Genomic DNA, 21,872 nt, shown 5'->3' on the forward strand with positions numbered 1-21,872 from the left:
GACGTTCCCATCAGGATGCATTACCCCAATTGTGTGTCCTCTCCATCCTTTTGCCTCTTTGTTTATTTTCAAGCCACAACGTTGCGGATTATGTATATGTTGCAGCGATAACGCCGTCTTCTCCCTTCCCTCCCAAGGCCGCGTGACCCCCGAGCAGCTGTGCTCCTACGCGCGGCCGTTCCGAGGTGACGCGGGGGCGCTAGAGACTCACTGCGGGGTGCTACAGCTGGGCCTGGCCACGGCGCAGACCCTCCGACACCCACTGTTACCCCGCTGGGACGCGTGCCTGGCCTTCGAGAGGCTGCTGCTGCAGGTCAGTGGATGCTCGCCTTGGGACAAAAAACTGTATAGTGGACCCCAGTTCATTGCGGGTGTACATTCCAGAACCAATTACTGTGAACATAATGCACAATTTATTCCACCACACACTTTGAACACATGTAAACTTATTAAACACATTTTATCAACCATCCGCTATCTTAATGCTGGCAAATACTATAAAATTCCTTAAAAGGGCTAACCAAAATTAGCTTAGATGTTACATTAACTGCAAATCACAGCAGAGCAGCAACTACAGACCATACAACAAAAGAAAATAAAAAAATGTTCAACCAAAGCATATAATTTTGCCTAGCAATAGTCAACTAGCTTAATGCTACCATATGATGTAAAACAGACGGGCTGATTAAAACTAGCATCAATGTTAGATGAAGTGAAAATTGTCAAACAATCGCTACTGTAACACACAGAACAGTAGCAACTATAGACCATACAACAAAAGAGAATCAAAAGTTAAAACAAACCAAATAATTTCCTCTAATTGAAGTCTGTTAGCTTAAAGCTAATATATTACAAATTACCATGGACAAGCTAGCCGATGTTAGCATCCTGTCGATGTTATAGTTATATTGACTTTCAAACAACTGCTCAGACACACACACAGCAGCAACAAAAATGTTCTACCAAACCATATAATTTTGTCTAGCAAACGTCAGCTAGCTTAATGCTAACATAATGATACGAAACAACGTAGACAGGCTAACTGAAATTAGCATTGATGTAATAGTAATTATAGAACTTCACATTGTACAGTATATTTAAACAACAAAATCTACATCCGATCCATTTTTTTTTTTTTTACAAAAGTCTTGTTCTTAAGAAATGTGGGAACTCTTAAATTGCGGGTGAAAAAAATAATTGGTGTGCTTTTTTTTTAATGTTACAAAAAAAACCTGAAAAAGTTAAATTATGTGTTTTGAGCAACTTTAGAGACATATTTTGTCAAAATTCCCGCCTGCATACCACTTCAGAGATGCCTTAAACCAGCAGAAAATTGTAATAAACATCTGCAATTAGCCGTTCTCACCTTTTCCTTGGGTAAATATTTACTATTTATTGAGTTTGCCTCGGGCTGGGTAGGTAAGTGGGTGTCTGCGGTTTTGTTTGCCGGTGGCTAACATGTTTTTGAACTGACAGAGTGGATTGGAGGGGGAAAAAATGTAGATTCCTCTCCTGGTCAACAAGGTTGTTTGGAGGGAAAATAGTCACATCCAGTAAACGTTAATGCAAGGGAAAAATGTTCAATGATGTTGATGCAGTTAGGGTGTGTGTACACATGTGTCAGTTATGACTTGAACGGAATCATCTTCTCCTTTGTCTGATCTCACTTTTCGCAAAGCAGTACCGAGCAGCATTGGGCCGACTTAATCAAAGTAAATCATGGAAAAATCAAGCGGCTTGGTGCCAAAAGTCGAAATTTGAAAACATGCTCGTAAAAAACCTCCTGTTCCCCAGCGAGAGGCCGTGGCTGCTTTATTAAAACGATGAGGAAGACTCCAGGGCTTAAAGTTCCAGCGTCCATTAACTCCGTGGCTCCACTTTGATCCTTGCTCCCATGGCTGACTGCCTGCAACTACCTGACTTTCAACTTTCTCAGCCTAACTGCCACGTAAGAACTTTTTTAGCCGGTTAGCCGTCGGCCGTGCTTTGCGAATCCAATCTCACAATGCGGGAAGTTGATGTTGGCCTCTCTTTTATTGAGGTATTAGGGGTAATGAGTTGTGTGTGCTGTGGTTTTGAAGGGCGGCGGCGGGTTAATCGCACGACAAAATTCCTTTTAGCCCGGCGTAGCGGTCGGCGTGTGTTTGCCACTCGGGCCGCTGCGGGTGCGACCGTCGCCTTCGGGGCAGTGTGAGTTCTTCCAGGCCCACCCTGGCTGTGGGCCGTGCAGCGGGCACGTCAGGCCACTGAGGCGAAGGGCCACTGAGTTCACACCCTCCTTGCAAATATGCTCCAATGTGTTGCAAAACATGAAGAAGTAGCTGAATTCGACTTCTGACCAATGTGGAAATTACAAATCAAATACAGTGAAACCGCTGTTTGTTTGGGTGTCTTCTAGACCCACACTCAACAGGTGAAAAGCTGCAAAAAATAGACAGTATAAAAAACACCTTTAAAATAGTTTTACCCCAAATCCAAACTGGGTGTCGTTTTGGGTAGGTAGGAAGTTACAGTCATAAGGTGTGGCTGAGTGAGCTCCCTCTAGTGGTACGTGAAACATTCACCGCCCAAGCGCAATTCAGTTGTATTTACGTTTTTAATTACAATACATTTGCATTTACTGAATATTTATTTAGGTACAATATATATTTATAGGGGAGGTCAACCTTAAACATTTCTTGACAATATTAGGATAAATGTGACCGCAATAGTCTAAACATAACATTCTGACTAATATTACATTTGTGGAATATGAGTTATGAAGCTAAATCCAGCTGTTTTTATCCATCTCAGGGGGGCGGCCATTTTGCCACTTTTTGTCAACTGAAGATAACAGATGACATCACAGTTAGTCAGGGCTCAGGCAACGAACCAATCACAGCTCACCTATTTTCTGAAGCTGAGCTGTGATTGGTTGTTGCCTGAGCAACTGTAATGTCATTTTCACTTGACAGGAAGTAGCAAAATGGCCGCCGGCGATTTTGCTGCTTACCTCATATTCTACTAACACAATATTAATCAGAATACCGTATTTAGACTAGTAGGGCTGCATAGAATTTTTTTTTTTGGGGGGGGGGTGACTTCCACTTAGATGCAACATTTGAACTGAATCATTTAAGTACATTTTGTATCCTTTCTTTAAGCGCAGTGGTAATGTTCAAACTGTATAATTTTACAGGGACTACAATGGGCTACAGTATTTTAATGTTGGTCATGATGTAGTATTTGGAGAGCCAGGTATTTTGTTTGAGGTGGTACTTGATGAGTAGAAAATTCTGTTCATGATTTCATTCAAATTTGTAACCAATTTTGAGCAGGTTGTTTCCTCATGCGAATGAAACCGAGTTGTGCAGATTTGAAGTCAATATGCACCTTGGTGGGTCTTTCTGCTGTGAGGTCATAAGCGGCGGTTCCTGAGTGCTGCTTGAAATGAAACGTAAATGAGGTCAATGTGATAGTTAGTGTTTATTCTGGTAGGATTTATGGCCTGCCGGTTAATGGCCACAGCTCTTGGAGTAGGCCACCTCGCACCGACCGCCTCCTCTGGTGGACTGCCACGAGGCGAGGGCATGGCGTGAAAGGCTGGAATTGAGGAAGGTGGGTGGAGGCTGGACATGGGTGGCACGGCCGGTAGGGTGAAACTCAACAGACGCCCTCTTTCTGCCATTCCCAGCACACCGCAGGGCATGCGATACCGAGCTTCCCATCAACGTTCCGTGCGCTCGGAGCACACCAAGCTAAACACGCGCTACCGCAACGAGCCACCCACAGAGCGCGGACTGGCAAGACATGTTGACACTACATCATTTTCACCAGAGTGGGGGTGTGAGTGTCAGTAGTGGCTACTTTTCAGGTGTCTGTGCTTTACCTGATTATTTATTTTTACTTACATTTCGAAATTGATATCTGTATTTGACACTCCTAACTTTGTCAAAATGTGCTCATTACTTTTTTTCAACTGGCGACGGCAAAAATTGACAAAAGAGACTTTACACAGATCTGATTGGCTGGATGGGATCAGCAGATATTTTAAGTTTTCGGCAAAACTGGTGACCGTTTTTCACCATTTTCCTGCTCTGGATTTTTTGGGACATGAGTAAAATGGCTGCCAAGTCACGTAGTTGGGCAATTGTCACGAGTTCCTCTTCCCCCACAACATAAGAACTTGAGATTATGTTTGCTGTACTTATTGAAAACACAACTTTTAGTAGCTAACATTAAGTTATGCTAATTTATAAATGGGGGAGAAAAAAACGTAAGTGCCAGACGGAGACCTTCAGAGAGGTCATTGTCTTCTTGGTCACAATTAGATTCTGGCTCTGGTGGCTCAATCATGTCGGGATGTGTAGACATAAGTAAGTGAGGGTCCATTTTTTCGTGTCTTAGTCGTGGTATTTATTTGACAGTTGAACGAGGCATGGTTTCACCGTATTCAGTGGACAAACGTTTTTTTTTAATCAGTCAAAATCGCCAGAGTTGTTAGCGAGGGATAGAACGATTATCGGCTGAATATCGGCATCATTTATGAATAATCATATGGCCAATAATATTTATAATAATAATTTAAAACTGAATTAATTTAACATTTCAGAAGTTTTGAAACTTTAGAAAATGTTATATACTGTAGAATACAACAGGGAGCAATTTACTTGCTTACATTTTTGACTTTAAGACATGCTAATTGCCGTGGGAGGTCCCCTGAACTTTTTGTTCGAATTTTAAAACAAATTGGCTAAAAACTCTCGATTATTTTCAAAATTTAAAAAAATGTTCAATAAACATATGCTTTAAAAAGAGTTGCAGTTTTGCATTTTTTTAATATATATATTTTGGCTGCAATTTCCATGCATTTCCAGGCAGTGGGTGTCCTGAAACAGAGCTAACTCTGCCGAGCTAACTCTGCCTAGGAAAGCACTATGTACACGAAACCCGCCCTGCCTACTCACACTAGTATCGGTATCAGCCCTGGAAAAAAAGTATCGGTTTATCTCTATTATTAACAACACTCTTCTCTGTGACGCGTCAACTTTAGGAGACATTTATTTTTGCCTCGCAAATACTTGAAGTACAACTCGAGTACCTTTTGCCACCTCTGTTGTGTGCATGTGTCGCCGAACGCCGCGCAGACGACAGGCGCGCAGCGGAGACTAGCTCACCTCTAACCCCGCGACCGCTTGCCTCACTCTGCTAGGATTAGCAAGGGGGGAATGTCTCTGCAAACATTCAAGATCAGTTAGAGTTATTAGTGGTCACTGTTTGGTGCAGATGCAAAAACCGCACAGGCCCCCGTGTCGCCTCGTCTCCCTTGGGGTCGCGTTAACCGCCCGCCTGGCTCTTATCTGCCTGTCTTGTGTGTTTGACATGAAATGTCGTGTATGTATACACCAAAACTGAGCCTGAAAAAAACAGCCCCTGTGTCCGCAGTCCTTGTCTTATCTGAGGGTGTGTTTACGCAAAAAAAAAACGACTAAGTTGATTTTTTTCTGAGTTTCTCAAAAGTGTCGTCTTTTATCAAGGCTTAAAGTATTCCGGCACCGTGGTGGATCTCCGAACAACTTTTACTCACTATCGCACAACCGCACATGTCAAAAACTAGCGGTTGATAAAAAATGCTTTGATGAAACTTTCCAATCAGCATGCCTGTATATGAACACACACGACATAGCACCGGTGTTCAAGAAATGTCCGTCTGATAAGCTTAAAGGTTGTATCGCATATATAAATTTAGTTTATCATACAGACGGAGCCAGATTCGATCAGACAGACATTGAATGTCGATGAAGCAACCACACAAAACATGGAAAAATTCTGAATGTAATAGTTTTTTTTATTTTTATTGTTATTATGATGATGGAGCTAGTCTACACAGACTACATGTAGTACATGTGTGGATTTAGAATTTCTTCAAATATATGCTTATACATGGACATAAAATTAACTGCTGAGCCTGTTTCCTACTCAGTTGCTAACCAGAACAGCACCAAAACACATTAATGATCTCTCCGATGAATTCAAATATGTAATGTTACTTGCGGAGAACATTTCCAACCCTGTTGCTAACTGAAACAGCAGTACCAAAGCAAGGGAACAATTTCTCAGTGTGAGTTCATAACATTTCTAACAGTTGCTAACCAGAACAGCAGCACTAAAGCATATTAAGTCTCTCAGATGAATTAAAGCGCAGGGTCTTGTGTTACCGCTGGATTTGCAGTGCAAACGATTAATTGACAACAAATTGATGATCAAATTAGTCGATTATTTTGATAATCGATGAATAATTTAGAGATGTTAAAGTTCAAATTGTCCAAATCGTTTTTGGTATATAATGAAGATTCTTAAAAAAAAATTAAAAAAGTTAATTAGCTTAATGCTAACATATGATTAGAAATGGCAGACAGGTTATTTTTTCACAATGGATATAAATATAAAAGGTGGAGTAACATAGACACGTAACATAACAATATTCCCAAGCATATATTCTTTATCCTCTTTGAAGAACAACTACTATTTCTGTGCTTTACTGAGGAGCTCAGAAGTCCAAGTGCAGTACATCTCTGTTTGTATTCTACTGCCAACAGGTGGCCAAGGCACACACATCAGTCCCCCCCATTTTTTTAAGCACACTCGTTGGACCACTTTCAAACATTTTAGCAAAGTGTCAGTTTATGCTGCTGCGGAATTGCCAGACCCTTCACCTTTCTCCTTTCCCCCTCTCTCCTGGACGTACGTTGACCTGTAAAAGTCGTGCCGTATACGCCCAGCAGACATCCTGACTGACAATAAAGCCCGTGTCACTGCCCTGTTATTTCAGGATTTACGAGGTCGCGCCTATCTCCCAGAATGCCTCGCGTCCGCTGGAATATGAAGCATCTGGATCGCATAATTCCGACGGGTGACACAGGAAAATGTTGATATTGCTCCAAACGTTGACTTTCATCTTATCTGAGCGGAATGCCACAAACACAAGTGACGGGGGGAGGGGTGGCTTTAAGTCTGTAATAGTCCTCTCCCCCCAGGGTTCGGAGTCTGTCCCTGCAGCCCAGACATTCGCTGGTCTTTTCCATGTCGATAGCGTCCCCGTTTGGAGGATGGAGGGCGCTGGGCATTGTAACAAATGGGTGTAAATGACTGCAGGGCCCGAGTTGTCCAGCGTTGACCTCCTCCAGTCGCCCCACTGTTTAACAGCCTCACAAACAGGCTCGACTGTCTCCCCCGTCCCTCCACGTCTCGTTTTTATCCCCTTGTAGCCCCGCAAGCAACACTGTCCTGCTCAAAGAAGCCTAAAAGGTTAAAAACATGTCAATGACTTTGCTGTCTTGTCCTATTTTAGCCCGATAATATGTTCCAAATTGTTTCGTTGGCGTCGTCCCTAGTTGTAGTTTGACACCTGCTCTAGAGGAAATATTAGCAAATTACTTTATAAAATGTTTTCATGGTAAAAAAATAAGCAGTGTGCGAGCTACGAAAAAACATCACTTGTATTTTCACTCATGCAGGCAGCACTTCATTGCCAACCCTGCGAATCACTAGTGGGGTTTCCATCCACTCGTTTTTATTCGAATTTTCAAGAAATGCGAAAATAAAACTGAATGAAAACGCTAGAAATTCGAAAAAGGGCCCAAAATTCACCAAAAAGTTTTTACGCTGGGTGGATTTTGAACATATCAAAAAAAGGAAAATGCGAATTTTGGCTATGGAAACAGGTTTTGCGAAAATGAAATGCGAAAATGCTGACAAGACCGGATACACGTCGCACATTTTGACCGGATATTACGTCACACGAACGTTTGTAGTCGCAAAGCAATGGCGGTCGATAAAGTAAGGTATTTTTCGAAACAGAAACAGAAATCTTTTTGGAACTAATTAAAAAAGTGAATATTTAAGCAATATTTTAGCAATTTTAGATGGACAACAGCAAAGAAACGCTACGGTTAATCAAGAATTACTTGAAATTAAAAACTCATACAACATCATCGCACGGCGCAGTCACTTCCTGTTTTTCTTCTTCTTTGAAATTACTGGTGGAACTCATCTCTATGGTGTATATACCGCCACCTACAGCGGCGGAGTCCCCTTTCATTATTCACAAAAGAACAACAGATGAGAACGGGCACAAGTTGCATGTCCGTTTTGCGCATTTTCAGTAAATTCGCTTAAAAACATTTGAAACAATTTAATGGAAACCTGACTAGTGGTAATCTTTTTTTTTTCTTTTTTCTTTTTCTGGGGTAATCTGTGCTTGCTCACAGACACATTTTCAGAAACAAGCCACGAACAAAAGATATAAAAAGATGTACTTGATTGTTTAATTTCACACTTGATGGGTGGACAAGCACCTCAGAGACTATTTTTCTACAAGCCATTAAAAAATCAATTCTGCATAATGTGTCCCACTTAAACTTAATAAAGTGTTTCGTGTATCATTCTGCATGTCCTTTGTCGTATTTCCACCGCATTGCAGCAACGGTTGCACATCCAACTATCTGTGTTTGAAGAAACCCTCCTTTAAACATACAGTTTTTTTGTTGTTGTTTTTTTTTTGGGGGGGGGGGGGTGGGGGGTTATCAAGCGAGCGACTTATTTGTCTTCCTTCCTGTGTTTGGCCAGAGATGATCACATCTGATGCAGTTCACTCCCCAGGAAGACTCACGGAATTGCCCCCCCCCCCCCCTCATTACACACCCCTCATCCCGGGTACCTTGAGACGGCTGTGTTTACATTGTTCAGCGCAGCTCAGGCCTAATGTACTATCTGTTTAATAGGCAGAGAGAGGGCTGTTTATATAGGGGGAACCTTTTTAACAGAGGTGATAGAGTGGTGGGCCGGGGGGCAACACAAACTCATCTCACTTCCTGTTATCATTACCTCGCTCGCTCTGCTCTCCGTATTACTTTTCCCTAATCGCCCCGCCAGCCTGCTGGCAGTCGCCGTCGCTTGTTTTCTTTCCGCGTCCCCCGGTAAAATCAATGAACACGGGAATCAATCAAGCCCCGCTTCCTATTAAACCCACTTTGCCGCTCGATTGTCATTTGCATGCGCTTGCATTTTAATTGTTCCGCTAAGCATCTTTCTGCTAAATGTTGGCCATGTCCCGCCTCACTGAATTGAAACCGTGTGGGAATTGCTTTGGCTTTAATAGCCGTTGAAGTGAGTTAGAGCTTTGCAAAAGGCAGGAGAAGTTAAATTGGATGCCACCACGCCCTGAAGCAGCACTCCCTCCCCCCCCTCCCCCCCCCTGCATTATTTTGTATCAATTTGCAAATGTGCATTCTGTTTTGTGGTGACTGCGCAGGCAAAGTTCTTTATGTTCTTTATTTTGAGTAGAATCAAATAAGGCTATTCCTATTATGGAAAATTCCGTTTTTTATGGCAATAAAGTGGACAATAGGAACTTTTTCCTGTTATAAGCCATTACTTAGTATTTATTCATTTATTTAGAAACTACACATACAACTTACATACAACAGCAAAAATAGTCAGCAATATTTTTTTTTACTATACAATGCATGTAATATATGTCAAATGAGAACAAAAGCAGCAACAATAGTCAGTTCCATGAAGCAAAACCACATTAAAAAAACTGTTAATATTTCTTTGGCATAAGTGTTATTTGCAAAGCCGCACTGAGCGATATTTGTATGCGGTGGTCTCGGCAGCTCATAGGAGAGGGTCTCTCAGAGCTCCTCGGTCCTTGGTGAATCGGGTCAGTGTGGTCTGCTGACTTGGTCTCGTGGCGTCAGGCTCCATTTGAGCATGCTCCAAGAAGACGCCGCAGACTTTGGGGGCAGTGGGGGGGGGGGGGGTGCTAAAGAAATGCCACAGTGCCGTGCATTCACTGTTAAGATGAACAAACAAGAGGCCGTAGAAGAGGTTTGGTCGTGAGAAGCCCCCCCCCCATAAGGAACCGCTGTCCTGAACAGAAGTGACCGGTCAACCATTTCTGATTGGCAATACAAGAGTGCCTTGACTTACGAGTTGAATTTGTTCTTTGACCAAGCTTGAAACTACATTTATTGTACGTCGAATCAATTTTATCCCATTGAAATGAATTGAAGCCCCCTAAAAACTTGGGCCCAACTGATATGGATTTTTTTTTTTTTTCAGGTTGACGAAAAAAATTCTAACCAAAAATATAAAACAATGAAAGAAATTTTTGGTCACTTAACACTTACAGTCAGAACATATGACAAAAATTGGCTGAATGTTTTTTGTGGTAGTATTTGAATGTAATGTGTTAATGTTTAAAATGTGAATCAAAAAATCTTTAAAAAAAATCTGCGAAAAGTGGGCCAATTTTTGGCCATTTTGAAAGAGCTAATAGTGGGCCGTAAAAGTGGTCAGCCGATTAATCGATTGGGCCCTACCAAAAACCACCACCATTTTTAATATTTTGACTTAAGAAAGATAGCTTTGTGTTGTGTAAAAACATAATAAAAGAGAATTTTAACAGTAGTGTTTGTCGTTCATTCTCTGCCATGGACGTTTATATTCATCAACTGTAATTCAGCAGTTCACTGCCATTGACGAATATTTGATTTGATTTGAATTTTTATTCTGAACATGGCATTAATAATAATAATAATAATGATAATGAAATAAAAAATTGTGAAGCCAAAACTATTAAACGGGGGGAAAAAAAATGCATCAAGTATGTTTTCCAATAGATAAGCGTGGAGGAGAGTCTTGCCCACTTCGTTTGCTAACCACCATAATAAAAAATAGATCTCTGAAGATGACGGTGTTACGCCTCTTTTGATTTAAGTTCAGCTTTTGAATTAAAGATGGAGAGATAAAGATTGAGATGTGAATTTTGACTTATTCTGTCAATCATGAGGGAGAGAAATGGCAACATGGTGGGAGTTGGATAAGTCAAGGCACCTCACGCTAACGTCTCTCAAATAATAACTCACAACAAAAATAAAGAATCGATCAAGTGACATTTTGTAACTCGAAAACCCCATGTAATGGTTTCCCTTCCAATGATATCTCTTATTCCATTTTTCGAGGACGATGATACCCCTACTCAGCTGCGTGTGTGAAGCGGTGCGTGCATACATGCGTTCATCCTTTTAATGTGCTTACTCTGCTAACGGGTGGGGGGGGGGGCTCAGCTTCCTGTTGTCACAAACAAGCCCTCTGTCCCCCCGCTCCCTCGGCCAAAAAGCTCCACCTCGGGACAGATTAACTATCAGCTCATTTGTCACTACCTGCTGAGCGCGGGCCGGCAAAGGTCAGCCGACCGTAGGATGTGTGTCTTTGTGTCCCATATGAAATGGAGACAGCAGCATTCCAACACCTATGACTGTCTCTTTTTGTTAGATTAGATAGTGATGCAGGCACGTTGAACCCTTGACAGTTTGTTTAAAGTGCATGAGGAGTTAGTAAAAATTTGCATCCTCTAAAAACTTGGACCTGTTCAGTGCTGCTAATAGTGTTGCAAACTCGTTTGTGGCTTGGTGGCTTGGCTTGGTGTTGAGTATTTTTATTCAGTGGTGATGTTTTCGATGTCTGCGGAAAGGGTCCAAATTGTTTGAGATGGATGTCAACAGTACTTAAAACAATGCTCTTAGACCACCATCAGCCCCCCCATTGACTGACGGCTGCGTGTCAGTTCGCATTTGGCCAAGTGATGAATGTTCTTCTGTACAGTAAGATCAGTGGTCTGGTAGTGCCTCCTACTGCTCGGGGTGAGCGTTGACTCGCATCAGTACACATAAAAGGGGCAATAAGGAGGATTTGGGGGGGGGGGGGAGGGGGTGGATCCCCTCTGGTGGTAAAGCAAAGGTGACACAAGGACTCCTCTTTGCTAAGCGTGTAATTGTACCCATCTGAAGCCCCCTGTCCCACACCCCCCTCGTGCCCACCTTGTTGCCCCGGGGATTCGACCAGTCACCCAGAGAGAAGAATAACCCATCGCCATGGCAACAAACCAAGGAGGGGTCAATCTGGGTCAATCGGATACAGACTCTGGCTACCCTTGCTCTGTCATTAATTACCCATAGTTCCCTGGGGGTCTACTTGTAACCTCATAGCTCAATAGGGGGATTCATAGTGTGATCAGGTGGAGCGTTTGATTGTGGTCCAATGATGTCGAAATTTTCGGAAGGTTGCGTCGAAAAAGTCCTCACTGTTGCTTTACTTTTCTTTAGCTTTTGGGATTTGTGCGAAAGCGTACCTTGAAGGGTTACACAAATTTTAACTGCTCTATCAAATGTGAGAGGCCCCCTGCAACATGGCAATTGTGTGGGGAAAAAAACAAAACAAATGCCAGCTGCAGTACCAAGAATCACCTGTGAGAGGCAGCACGGTTCAACGTTATCCAGTTTGCTGGGAAATAAAATGAATAGATAGAAGAAGCTAAGCTAATTAACGCTGGCTTCTTCATGATTACTGATTGGCTGTGGTTCCGTTTCAAGTCGGAATCGCACAGTCCGTAACTACTGTAGTGTTAATCAGGTTTACAACGATCGTTAGCCGGAACCATTTCTGAGCAGTTCGTAGCAAAAATCTCACTCACAAAGGATAATTCGTTATAGATACTCAAAAGTAATGCCTTTGCCAAACTTGATTTGAATGGAAAGAAAATGCTTCAATTAGGTGGAAAATGTGATGAGGCCCCTAGGACAGTTAGTAAGAAAAATTACATATATTCATATTCAGATTTTTGGTGGTAGTTCCCACATGGAACACATTAGGTAAGTGACAGGAAATGTTTCTCACTTGTGCTTAGTCACTATTTTACTCAATAAACAAATACAGTGCAGCTCAGCCTTTGGCTAGCGGGTGTTCGAGCGAGCAATATGCTTTTAGTGGCCTGTCAAACTCATTTGAAACTGCGTTTAAAAATGTGAAACGCTGTTTCAGGGGTAAAAGAATGCATTTCTCGCCTCCAATCCCCAAAGTCAGCTGGGATTGGATCCAGCTCAAGCTCACTGTAATAAGGAAAAACAGTATAGATGATGGATGGATGGTATGAAGAGAACCTATGAGAGCATTGTTATGAAATCAGCACAATAGAAAATAGATTGTACTGATACTATAATGATTCTATAAGATTGTAGCATGGCTTCAGGCACTAACACAAGATCTTTGGGCTCTGTTTACAAGAGGATGATGAGTGCTGTTTGAACTCCGCATGTTTATTGTGCTCTCAAAGTCATTAATTTTCTCTCCGATTAAAAGTTTGCGCCAACTCCGATGACCACCCAAACCGAACAAACGTGCATCACATGATCTACTGCATGTAAATAAAGTCTGTTGCAGCAGGACTGCAAAAACACGAAGGCGAATAATAAGGTTGCTTTTGAAAAAGAAACAGTTGAAAAAATGGCGAGATAGTTGCATAGAATTCCTCCTCCTGCTCATCGTTAGCCGTTCAATGTCAGTGCTCGTTTTGGGTTGCTTTCTTTAATTCCCTGTTCTTAAACATCCACGAAGGGCACAAGCAGAGCCACATGTGTCTCCATGAGCACCATGCGGAAAACAATAGGCGACCAGAAGAAGACGCAGGACATATGAGGTCCCCCCCCCCTCCCCCCACATGAAAGCTATAAATATAGATAACCAGAAAGTAGTTGGATCCAAAGCAGTCCAGAGAGCTGGATCGGCTTAAATTTTTGGCACCGACTGGCGCGCACCGTGACCGTGAAAATTGATCAGCAAGCCTCGGCGGGCCAATCAGAGCTCTGCGTACACGTGTTCATCATGGCAGCAATCCTGTGGACGTGTAACTCCTCTACGAACGTGGGCGCATTTGGTCTCCATTTGTTGTAATTAGGATAAGCGAACGCAGCCTTTCTGGCAAGTACATCTAGGCCTCGCCAGCCGATTGGCTTATGAATATTTTCTTGATGCCTGCAGGTTCACGTCAATGAAATTGATCTCAGGCTCCCTTTTACGAAAGCATCCATATTTTCTTGAAATAGGAATGTAAAAAAAAATGTACTTTTAGCTCCCGGTTTGTGAGTAAAAACTGACCTTGTAGTTAGCGCGTCTGCTTCGCTTTGGTATTTATATACAAGGCGTTATAAATTCACTTTTCCAACAAATGTCCCCTTGAAATCTTCCAGGTCAAACCGCAAGAGCTTCCTATGATCAGTTGTCATCTCAAGAGTCACAAGGACTTAAGAAAACTTTTCTGGAACGTAGCAATAACTCTGAATACGAGCGACATTCAACCACTTCCAGACCTTGGCAGAGAGCCTGGGGGCATCTTTTTAGACTCATAGGCACCCTAACGTCTCAAGCTGAAAGGGAAGAGGAAAGAGGAGTGGCTCGCTACCCCAAAAATCCCTTTGAAGATGTTTAGTTCATAGTGCACTGACTCATAGCGAAGATCGGGATCTGGATGGCTGATTCATAGAGTGACCATCTAGAAAAATTCCTGACTTCTTCCTCCAGATACTAAAGTCCTAGGTACTCCCCTTCAGTGACTGAATCTGCTCACTGTGGGTCTATAAAGCTGATCTTTCTTATCGTTTTATACTTTTTGGCCTCCAAAAAGTACAAGTCGACTGAAGGTGAAGGCTGAGTGCAAAAACAGATACATCTGTTATCCTATATGATAAGAAGGGAAAGCGATGTCTGGGAGCAAAATGACTACCCTTAGCTAGTTAATTTTTCACAGTCCAAGGATTTGAAAGGTTCTGGTGAACTTTTATCTACCATGCTCGTGATACTATACTAGCAATAATGACCATAAGACTGTACATTCTCAGTTGAACTACTTAATGGTTGCCAGAAAGATCGAGATACAGCCATGGAACCCTATTTTGCCAGATGGGGAAGAAGGTCTAATCTGTCCAAAATGATTGAGAGCGGGCGGCCTCTGCCTAGCCCATGTGACTATGTGTGACTTGATGGTCATAACTGGTTTCAACTGTTCAAAAAGAGGCCTAATCTAACAAATGGATGCACCATTTTATGCATTTCAAAAGTCCATAGAAAATTATTTTGCAAAGGGCATTGTTGTTTTAAAACCTTCACTTTATCATTGAAATGGTAGTTCAAGCACCCCCAAAACACATACATATGTTGGTGACTGAGGCTCTCCTTGCCCACATGCGAGGGCATTACAGTAACTTAACTCTTTGACTGCCAGACGTTTTCAGAAAAGGGATGCCGTGGGTGCCAGCCGATTTAAGCATTTTTGACTGACCTTTCAAGGTTCACAGAAAATTATGTGTTTGGACTATGGAAACACACATACTACCAAATGAAAGATTGGACTCTCATCTTTCATCAGAAAAAAAAGTTTGTTTCTACCGTATTCCGTTTTTCAGTAATCAACAATAGAAAATGGTTAGTTTCATCTCTGTTTTGAAAAAAACGTCTTTTAACGTCTTTGGCACTCCTCCATAGGATTTTACTAAAAGTTATTTAACGTTTTTGGCAGTCAAAGAGTTAATATATATATATATATATATATATATATATATATATATATATATATATATATATATATATTTAAAAAAAAAATTTAAACAACATCACTCATCAGCCTGTAACTACAAAAAAATAAACTCACAAGTCAGGGCACTCGCAAGTACCTAATCAGACAGCTCAATACCATGCGGACTGTCTGACTACTGTAAACAGTAGTAGTGTGAAAATGACTTATTCTAACAAGCGGTATTTGTAGGCTAAGTGGTGCACTTTGGCACCTTTCAAGCACACGGTGACAGTGTCGTTTCTCAGCTGACCGTTGGTGTTGTTTGCGGAGGGGGCCTCCTTCCACGCTTGCCCGCGAGGCCTTGTTTAGCGGCCGGCGGGTGGGGGGAGGGGGGGGGCTCTGCGCTGCATCAGGAACTAGGCAAACAGACAGACTAGGCATTAGCGATGCGTTTACCATCTGCTCCGGAAGGACGGGACGTGATAGAAGAAGGGCGAGAAAGGGAGGAGACGCAGCGAAAGAAGGTTCCGAGGCTTTACCGCGAGACGTCATCCATCACGTCTCGGGGAAAGTCAAACAGCGTTGTTGCCTCTATGGCAGCCTGACGGTCTTCATTTGGAACACAGGTCAGGGGGTGTCAGTGATGGCTGACTTGTTGCATGACAGCGGCCACCTGGGACTTGAACCCCCAAAGGCAGAGGGAAGTATTGGAAGTAGTTATGATCGGGGGTGCGCAATTGCACAATCATCTGAGGAAGTACCAATAAGTTTTGAGGTATGCAAACATCCCACTCATCCTTTACTGTGAGGTGCCTGATTTATTTGGAACACTAATGTACACCCTGCGGTCGGAAATCCTCTTTGTACGTCCTCATAGAAGTCAGTGTGAGTTACCTTGGCCAAACTCTATTTTATAATGCTGGCCGCGTTGGTTAGTCTGTGGTCCGAGGAAGCGAAGGTGATCCATTAGACTCCGGGGATTACAAGGTCTGAAGACAGGAGGAATGAGCTTTGCCTGCCCAGAATTTGATGTCACCATCCATCTTTGCCGCCACGCTCGGTCCAACAAGGCATCAGCGCCTTGCGTCTTACAGGACTTGTAAAGCTGTCTTTGGTAGAATTGTTTTGCGTTATATGGTGTGTTTCAGAAAATTTTATTTAGTTTAAAAAAAAAAAATTGGGGTAGTATATTACAGTAACATAAGAAGTGAATCCTCAAACCTGTTTCCATAAACGTCCTTCTGTGGGCCTTTTGATTTGAAACGATCGCTTCAGTGGAGGTGGATGGAAACAGCTGCATTCCAATTCTTTTTTTCTGCCTTGCCCTTATCGATTGAAGGATATACTGTATGATAAGGCTGTCAAACTGTACCTTTTATACACAGAGAAACGCACCATGGGCCCTCACACTTCTAAAGTTATGATGGTCTCACAGTTTTGAAATTTGTTATGCAATTCCTGACTCAGTATGTATTAGGATTGTAACATTACATCTGTATTTTTCACTTGCTAAGAGTACAAAGGTATACCTACACAGAACACAGGTAAAAAAAACAAAACAAGAAGTGTAACTGTCTTGTGCTTTTATTTATTTATTTGGTCATTTTACACTCTAAAAACTGTTAGGTCAAAAATGACTCAACTATTCACTCAATTTGACCCAACTTTGAGTCAATAAAGGGGGTCTATAAGTGTAAAACAACTCATAAATATTGGTCAGATCCTTTACTTTGGTCAAAAAATTGGGTCACTTTGTATAAAACTACCCACAAAGTGCATATAGTGGATCGGTCCATTTTTGATCCATAATTGATTACTTTTGAACCAACTGTTTTTAGACTGTATCATTTACAATAGGAATAGAATAGAAATTTAAAAAATAATAATAAAAAAAATCTGCAAATTTATTAGTCACACAGATGCAATCAAATTACATATTTTATTTTTATTTTTTTTCTGGGGGAAAAAAAATACATTTTTTATCAAATATCAGCCACCACTAAGGGGCAGTCTGGAGCCCTGCCAGGTTTTGGTATCGGGCCGATACTAGCCTTATTTTAACGTATTGTCTCCTCGTGGAGGCTACTGACATGCCATCAATACGGCAAAAAATAAAATGAGAAAACTAACATAGTGTAATTCCTTTTTTCGGCAGCATTTGGCACTATATTGTGTCAGTTTGACACATTGGTGAATGTTCATCTGCGCCAGAAAAAGGTCAGTTTTTTCTCATTGTTGTAAATGAAATTATATTTGTCAAAAGCACTAAAGCATGAGTACTCAAATAGTGAATACTCGTACTGGTATAAAAAAAAAAAGTGGAAATGATCTATAATTTACAATATTACATTTATTTGAGAACCTTTCTTTTATTGGAGAATTTGCAGCTAGCTTTTTTGGGTTAGTTTTAAATGTCATTAAATCATTTCATTTTTACACCAAAAGAAAGCACTTGGATTTTTCATTTTGTTGCCTTACTGGACCCGTTGTCAACCATTATCCAGTGTTTTGTTGTGAATGTATGGACTTGTTTGCAGAGTATCAAAAATCACGTTAGTCAGTGATGCAGATGCACGTCCCTATTTCCATATTTGTACTTTCTTTACTTTGCTGACGCTGTGTTCAAGAAACAGGAAAGAGCTTTGTCGGTAAATCTGGGAAAAAGTGAGACAATTGCAGCAAGAAGGATGGATGTGTCGAGGTGGATTTGGGGAATTAGGTTTGCCTGCTCGTCCCCCCCCCTGCTATCGTGTGTTTAGCTGAGCCGCCCGGCTCACGACTCTGGGAATGTTTGCGCAGCAGAAGCCTGACTTGATGTTGTTTGTATTGTTCCATTTTGTTGTGTGTACGTGTGTTTGTGTGTGTGTGTTGAGCCGTTATCGACGTGACGGGAGCGTGTTTTCTTTTCACACATATTGGAAAATCATCCATGCAATCGTCCCCCCGGCTTGTCGCCATCCTGGCTTCGAACCTATCCCATTATTGCCCTTTTTCGTGAACTCACTAATTCAACTGGCATGTCAAAAATTGCCACCATAAAATCTCTTATTATGCGTAATGTTAACAAGTGAGACATTCCAGACCAATCCGCAATAGATGAGATCTGGGATTATATACGTTTATATGTTTTTGGGGGCCGCCATGTTTACAATTTTTCGCTCTCACGAATGAGCCTAGACTGGGGAAAGAAGTCGATTAAGTCGGTTGTGTCGACCACAAAAATATGTCGACACAAAATTTTCGCCTCAAGGCTTCCACAGACAGGCGAGATGGTTGGATCAAAACCTCAATTTAGGACCCGTGGTGATCGTTCATTCCAGGCTGTTGCTCAAAAGCTCTGGAATGACCTCCCGCTGTTGATACGTTTGCTCCATTCTGTTTAAGAGAAAACTTCAAACATATTGTTTTGCCAAGCTTTCTGATTTCTGCTGATTATTACTTTTTTACCTTCACTTTTTGTATTTGATTGTTTTTATCTGCGTGATTCATTTTACCCGTGAAGCATTTTGCGACCTTTTTTGTCTGTGAAAGGTGCTCTTTAAATAAAATTTACTTACCTTCATTTCCGGGCTACATACACAAAGATAGGCCAACAATTTTTTTTTTCGGGGCAAACACTACTCGTAGTCACTTTCACAATTTTTTTTGACTTTTTCACACAAAAAATAAAATCATTTACGTATTTATTTTTAGACAATAGACATATTTGTTTTAAAATTGTAACAAAAAGTTCTGGGAGCATGTCTTAAAGGTTAAATGAAAACTTAAACAAGTACTGTGGCTCCCTATTGTTTTCTACAATAAATAAAGTTTTCAAAACTTTCTCAATATCTAGAATTTTCACTGATCTAAGTTTTCATTTCAAACCAAAACAGAAGGTGCAGGATCAACATCATCTCTTATGAAGTTAACGGAAAGTTTAAATAAACATTTCTCTGAAGTTGACACAGTTTTAAATTGATCTATTATGAGCTTTTAGGTTTAAAAAAAAAATAATAATCTGATGCTGATATTCATCAAAATACTAAATATCGGCACTGAAACCTCCATTCTACCGAATCCAAGCTACTCGTGACTCTTTCGCAGTCTATTAGCACCCTCTATTGGTGCGAATATAATACTGCAGTCGATGAGATTTTACACCAGATGCCCTTACATTTTTATCTGGGTTTGAGACTGGCAGTAGTTTGGAATTGAGGTCTAAGGGGGTGCAAATCCATTCGATTACTCAATTATTCAATGGACTAGTCGATGGATTATCAATTCTAAAACGTTTCAATAGTGACACCTATAGTCACTTGGTGGTATCCCACCTTAAATATAGACGACTGTGGTCAGGCCATCCGCCACTCTTACCGTTTCTCAAACAAAGGTAAAGATGTCACACCTGAGCAGATTAAGGCTGAGGCGAGGATTTTTCATCACATTCTGATGTCAGAAAAAGAGATGCGAAATGTGACGTATCTTAACGGCCTTTTATAGTTCAACATTTGAATCATTCATGCAGTGCGCAAAGTGCAGACATGCGGACTGCATGGGAATTACAACGGGTGTGTGCGCTCTTTCATTGCGTCTCGCGTCCGCTCGGCCCGTGACACCCGAGTAAACACCAGCGCAACACATCTATCTTTGTGTGTGCGTATGTGTGTGTTGGACCAAGTGTTTTGGTGGGCGTGTGTGTGTGTGTGTGTGTGACAGAAGCCCGCTGTGTGCGCACAGAATGCCACCACGTAGACGATATTAAGTCTCGGACGAGGTGAGGGAGGGACCGCCGTGTTGACATGATACACTTCATCATACGCTGGGAATTCATTTGTGAAAATGTGCTTGGAAAAAAGGTCAAACCTCCCCCACTGGACAGCTAAATAATGGAAATAATATGAAAAACAAATCATAAATTCCCTTTTTTTCTTTCATTTTGATCATTTTCTTTCCCTTTGCTATATTTTTTGTGTGTGGAATCAGGATAGGAAAATAAACCAGCGAGTGTTTATTATGCCTTTTGGTCCTCATGAATGCCTCTATTTAATTGTGTATGCATGTATATGTGCGTGCTTTTAAAGGCTCCGGTCGAGCCCCGCGGCTGCGGAGTCCCATTGTGTTTTTCCTGGCTTATTGTCACTGTTTGTCTTCCGCCGCGAATCGCATCGCCGCAAGCTGGAAAGCAAGCCAGGGACAGGAACCCGGGGAATGAATAACAGGAGCGCGCATGGTCAGATGGTGGCGCTACATTTGACCTAGATGCCTACTGTCAGATCAATTTGAAACTCGGCGCGCGAATGTTGCCATATTTGTTTTTTGGTGTTTGTAATAAGACACGGGCGGGGCCCTAGTAGTTAGTACATCTGCATCGCAGTCAAGAATTCTCGGGAATCCAGACGTAGGCTTTCCTCTGTGAAATTACGTGTCATGAGGTAACTTCTCCCCTATTGATGTTTTACTTTCTTAACTCTTTGACTGCCAAAAACGTTATATAACGTTTAGTAAAATCATATGGAGAAGTGCCAAAGACGTTAAAATACGTTTTTTTTAAACAGAGGTGAAACTAACCATTTTCTATTGTTGATTACTGAAAAACGGAATAAGGTAGAAACAAACTTTTTTTTCTGATGAAAGATGAGAGTCCAATCTTTCATTTGGTAGTATGTGTGTTTCCATAGTCCAAACACATAATTTTCTGTGGACCTTGAAAGATCAGTCAAAAATGCTTAAATCGGCTGGCACCCACGGCATCCCTTTTCTGAAAACGTCTGGCAGTCAAAGAGTTAAATAGAAGATAATTGATGTACTTTGCAAAAAAAAAGTCAAACCTTTATTGCGACATTAACCTAAAAAGACAACGCATTAATGTGCCACTTTCTGAAAAACAAGACGAAAAGTGTATTATTGCACGCTACTAAAAAAGAGAAAGACTATTTCTTTCACGCGTTCCTAAAAAGAAGACAAAGCAATAATGTGACACTTTATACAAAAGAAGAAAACTTCAGTGCACTTTACCAAAAAGTAAACAAACTATTAACATTGAGCTTTCTGAAAAAGAAAAACCCTTGTTGTTGCATTTTCTTATAAAGAAGACAAGCAATTGATGTTGTACTTCCCAAAACAAGAAACCAAGCCATTATTGCTACACCATCCTAAAAAGAAGACAAAGCATTAATGAGACACTTTCCGAAAAAGAGAAACAAACTTTTATTGCTCTTTACAAAAAAGAAGAAACACTATTAATGTTGAACTTTCTGAAAAAGGAAAATCTTTGATGTCACACTTTTCTAAAAAGAAGACAAGCTCTTTATGTCACACTTTCCTAAAAAGAGGACAAACTAGTGACATGAAGCATTCCTCACAAGAAAATCGATTACTAGTGCACTTTCAAAACAATACAAACTATTGATATTGCACTTTCCTCAAAAGAAGACAACTTACTGTATTGATGTTACGCTTTCCTAAACATATATTTAATTATTAATGTTACACTTTCCTA

General features: G+C 41.2%; 1 protein-coding gene across 4 annotated transcripts in view; it reads left to right on the forward strand.

Annotated features, from left to right (window-relative positions):
* scfd2 (sec1 family domain containing 2) overlaps positions 1 to 21,872 on the forward strand; it is a 101,986-nt gene that overhangs the window by 30,192 nt on the left and 49,922 nt on the right. For all 4 annotated transcript variants that reach the window (XM_077583393.1, XM_077583395.1, XM_077583394.1 and 1 more), the window contains exon 6: positions 138 to 313. In XM_077583393.1, the coding sequence (XP_077439519.1) occupies positions 138 to 313 (176 nt within the window). The remainder of the gene's footprint in view (positions 1 to 137; positions 314 to 21,872) is intronic.

This window comes from Vanacampus margaritifer, chromosome 13, assembly GCF_051991255.1.
Source record: "Vanacampus margaritifer isolate UIUO_Vmar chromosome 13, RoL_Vmar_1.0, whole genome shotgun sequence".
NCBI classification, from domain to species: Eukaryota; Metazoa; Chordata; class Actinopteri; order Syngnathiformes; family Syngnathidae; genus Vanacampus; species Vanacampus margaritifer.